At 32.8% G+C, this 4958-nt stretch overlaps 1 protein-coding gene across 1 annotated transcript in view; it reads left to right on the forward strand.

The window, feature by feature from the left end:
* SLC35B3 (solute carrier family 35 (adenosine 3'-phospho 5'-phosphosulfate transporter), member B3) overlaps window positions 1-4250 on the forward strand; it is a 34162-nt gene extending 29912 nt beyond the window's left edge. Inside the window, exons 10-11 of the mRNA XM_006761133.2 lie at window positions 1748-1817; window positions 2924-4250. Coding sequence (XP_006761196.1) covers window positions 1748-1817; window positions 2924-3074 — 221 coding nt within the window. The 3' untranslated portion in view covers window positions 3075-4250. The remainder of the gene's footprint in view (window positions 1-1747; window positions 1818-2923) is intronic.
* The last annotated feature ends 708 nt before the right edge of the window (window positions 4251-4958 follow it).

Here is a 4958-nt window from a genome sequence, read left to right on the forward strand (position 1 = left end):
CCCCTAGAAATTAATGGGAAAATAAAATATCCTTGAGTCAGGATTTAAAAAAAGAAAGAAAAGAATTGTGAGATTCAATCCTGGTCTTGAAGGTTTAGGCTGGTCTATATCTAGCTTATTAAAAGAAATCCAGAAGTGGTGATAATAATTATAGTTAATGCGCACATAGCCCTAACTTTGCACCAGTCACTATTTTATGTAGTTTACATATATTTCATCTTAATCTTTGCTCTTACCCCATGCGGTATACTGCCTCTTAAGCTGGTGTGGTGTCTCCATGCTCATCAGGAATTCAGGCTTCTTCTATGTATTCTGCCATCTTATTCCTCATTCCAGTCAGTGAGATGGAGAGAAGATGAAATACACATTTCTCTTTATGGAAACTTCCTATAAATCACACTCCTAGAGATAGCACTTTTTCTCACATTTTCATTGACCAAAATCTAATCAATCACATGATCACACCTACTTGTAGGAGAGGCTGAAAGTTATGCCCATTTTAAAAAGGGGGGGGAGAGGGGTCCGTTTACTAAAGTAAAAGAAAAGACAGATTTGGGAATCAGGTTCTGATACATATTTCCAAAACAGTTTCTTCATTTGGTATTCATTCAGTCATGTATTGAACAATAAGTGCCAGGAATTAGAGATTCTGGAAATATAAGGATGAATGAGACAAGGAATTAAGTAAAGTACACAGTCTAATGGGAAGATAGCAACTGATAATGAAAAGTAAGGGAAAAGCTGTAATGGAGATATATGCAGTTGCTTATATCTACCTGGGTAGGACTAAGGAGGAAGGTTTCAGGGCTTGCAACAGACTTATTTTGAAGTAATAACTTCAAGGTTAAGTAAAAGTTAATACAGATAAAGAGGATTGTAAGGATTACTCATCAGCTTAATCAGATATGACTGCTATTAAGATATTAGATTGCTACTTTTAAAGACTAACCCCTAATCATACCTTCTTTGGGAAAGCTTTGCTTTCCTGCCAAACTAAGTCTCTCTAAGGCACAGGTGGGGAACATCCGGCCTGAGGGCCATATAAGGCCAGCAAAATCATTTGGTCTGGCCCTGCCAAGGCACTAGGGGTGAGTTAATTAAATGTTTAACCAAATATAGCAAGCTAATTTTTAAGTTGATAATTTTATTTGGCCCTCAAATGATGTTATAAATATCCAAATGGCATTTGGCAGAAAAAAGGTCCCCACCCCTGCATATGCCTCCATCATGTCATGGCCTCCATGTATTTACTTCATGGCCTCAAGTATTTACTACCGGTGTGCTTTTACATTTATCTGTAATATTTAATGTCTGTACCCTTACTAAACTATAAATTCCATAGTAGCAGCAACAGTTAGTTTTTATTTGCTTTTTTTTAAACTTTATTTTTTAATATATTTTCTTTTATTTCAGAGAGAAAGGGAGGAAAGAGAAATAGAAACATCAGTAATGAGGGAGAATCATTGATTGGCTGCCTCCTGTATGCCTCCTACTGGGGATCAATTGAGCCCTGCAACCTGAGCATATGCTCTGACCGGAAATCGAACCGTGACTTCCTGGTTTTTAGGTCACCACTCAACCATTGAGCCACATGGGCTGGGCTGTTTGCTTTCTGCTTTCCATTGTTTCCTTGCGCCTCATATAGATTCTAGCACATAGTAGGCTTTGTAAATACGTGTTGAATGAATGATTCCAAAATTATTTCCAGGATAATAGGCACATTCTAAACCAACCTTTCTTCCTACAGTGACAACAGGAAGAAAAGCCATGACCATTGTACTTTCATTTGTATTCTTTGCTAAGCCATTCACATTTCAGTAAGTATGTTTAATTCAACAAGTTCCTCAGCTTTTAGATACTTTGTCCCACACTTCCTCTGAAACAGCCTTAATTCTTTATAAAGTGTATTTTTTATCTCTATCCCTATTTTATTGATGTCTTTCTTCTGTTTCAGAAGTTTATGTAATTATTTTGAAGAAATCATTTTGTACACTTAAATTCTCTAACCAGAGTCCCAGGGCAAATGTGATCCTGTTTGCAATATAAATGAATATGAGCTATGTGTTGAGATTAAGGGATTCATTCCCCCTTGTCCTAGTGCAAATATATAAATTATATATATATATACACACACACACACACACACACACACACACACACACATATATAATTTTTAAAGGAGTGAGGTAGAGAAGAATTCTATCTGTTGTGCCCTAATGATTTAGTTAGTTTGTGGCTTTTTGTGAAAGCCTTTATTGTTTTCTCTACTGTCAAGATGTGTTTGAAATTAGCATCATTTAAAGCAATGATGCTAGCAATTCCTAATCAGTCAGATCTAATCTGATCTAAAGAATCACTTACCTTGATTAGGAATTGAGAAGATTCAAACCTAGAAATTATCAATGTATAAAATTAAAGGCAACTAAAAAATAAATTTCCATTCATATATTTTGTTTTCTATAAATTGATTACATGTGGAAGGTACACATTATGGTAATCTTTGCCAATTCATCTTTCTCTGGATGTTTCCCTTTTTATCTTCATATTTTCTACCCACCTGGGATAACTAGTTGAATTCCCAAGATGGCCATTGGCAGCTTTACGAATCCAGGGCTTTTAAGTGTACTCTTAAGACTTTTGGTGGGAATTCGACTTTGAATTTTCTATTATCCAAAAATTCAAATGAACTATATTTTGTAGTTTGTAAAATACCTTAAGTCTATATATACACCTAACATACTAGTAAAATATGAAATTCTAATCTGATCTAAAACTATCTTTATTTTAACACTTATTGCAGGTTTCCCATTTCAAATTTTTATTTTATTGCATAGTTTTTGTGAATTTATCACCAAATTCTGTGGTGAATAATAAATTGTTATCTTAATATTAAACTTTTTTTAATATATATTTTTTCTCTTAGGTACATATGGTCTGGTTTGTTAGTTATCCTTGGTATATTTCTCAATGTTTACAGCAAAAATATGGATAAAATAAAACTACCATCGATATATGATCTGATAAACAAAACAGTGGAAGTGAAAAAATCAAGGACGTTGGCACAAACTGTGTAGGCGGTGATGCCTGCTGTTTCATATAGAATGCTAAAGACCAATCATCAATTAATTCACTTGCCAAAGGGATTATTATAAAAACCAAAGGAACTGACGGCATTTGAGACTGGATTACATATGAAGTCAGCCCTTTTCCTCAGAGCACTTTTTGACTGTTCAGCTTCTGAAGCAATCAAGAAAGCAGCATCTGTCACACCTTAGAATAATATGTCAATATAAAGGACTGTAATTATGAGCAGTTTGTTGAGAATTTCACTGGAAATGGACCATGGTGTAAGACTAATTAGATATCATTATGGCATATCAGAGAAACTGATATGTAATAGACTGTTTTGTCTTCATTCCATTTTGGTGGTATTTAAATTGATTCTCTGTTATAAGAGTGAACTGATGATTTAAAGTCTAGTGATAATAACTTCATTATAAATAAAAATTATTCTGTGATTATTTTATTAAAGAATGTGTTGATAGAATTTTGTTATAAAGAGGGAAGTAAAGATTGGAGTAAGGCTTTACATAAACTTTAAAACTTAGGGCTTTCTCTGATAACTTAAAAATATTCTTTAGAGAAAACATGCTTGAATTTTTCTGTGAAATATAGCCAGTATAGTAAAAGGAGACAATATACTGCACCCTATAAATATATATCACAAGAAAAACTTGCTACTATTCATCAAAGAGGTGCTAAAAGATTTAATCATTAGGATTCTTTAATTGAAGGCAAAATAATTGATGTCTTAAATTATTATAAAATACTAAAGTTGTCATCATTTTTCTTATACAATTGAATTTGGAATTTATTTTGTCAGGTTGCAGATGTAATAAGGTAACCTTAAGAAATACAAATACATACAGCAAATTTGTACAGTTTGTCGCTTGCAAGGTTTTCATCTAAACTCATAAGATTTTTACCCTTATGTTTTAACAGTGAGTTTTTGGAATTGCTTCCACTATATTTTTTAAAATGCTACTAATCTTCATTTTCAGTGTAAGTAATGTTGATTAAAACAGTATCTCTGCTATTGGTGATATTATATTTTGTCAGTATAATATACTTGGAATATTTAATCTCATTTCTTAAAATTCTATTGTATGATGATGGTGACTTTAACCTGTTATGTGCTTTTGTACAACAGAGCTCGTAGTAATTTAAGAATATAGCATAAGGAATTTGGACTGATTTTTATTTGTTATATGTTAAAATACTGTGGGTGTTTTATTTCGAAGTGGTAATCAGTTTTAAGTTTCTATATTTCAAAATGAATCTTAATTTCTATTTTATAATGCTGCCTTAAACTCTAAGACAATAAGGATTTGTGCTTTTAAAAAAAGTTATTTTTTCAAATCCTGGATAAAATAGTATAATTTTAACTTAATATGGACACCATTTTACCTCCATGCTTTTCTGATTTTTTTACCACTGTTTGCCTATTACAAACTCATCACATCCCCCAATTTTAAACTGTTTAAAAAATCAGTTTTCCAGCCTAACCCTTTATACTCCATTTCCTTTTTTTACCTGCCATCAGATGGAGATAAACTTTATCTCACTTATTTGTATCCATGGAGTTGTATTAATGAATAGTTTGAAGTATAGAATAATTTCTAGAGCAGTGGTTCTCAATCTTGACTGCACATTAGAATCACCTGGGAATCTTTTTAAAATCCTGATTTCTGGGCCTCATCCTCTGGAAATTCTATTTCTTTGTTATGGGATGGGGCCACAACATTAGTAACAAAGAAACATAATTTCCGGAGGATGAGGCCCAGAAATCAGGATTTTGAAAAGATTCCAGGTGATACTAATGTGCAGCCAAGGTTGAGAACCACTGTTCTAGAGTAAAGGAAATCAACGTTTGTATATTTGTACCAGATTTTGTTATA

Source organism: Myotis davidii, unplaced genomic scaffold (genome assembly GCF_000327345.1).
Source record: "Myotis davidii unplaced genomic scaffold, ASM32734v1 scaffold76, whole genome shotgun sequence".
NCBI lineage: Eukaryota > Metazoa > Chordata > Mammalia > Chiroptera > Vespertilionidae > Myotis > Myotis davidii.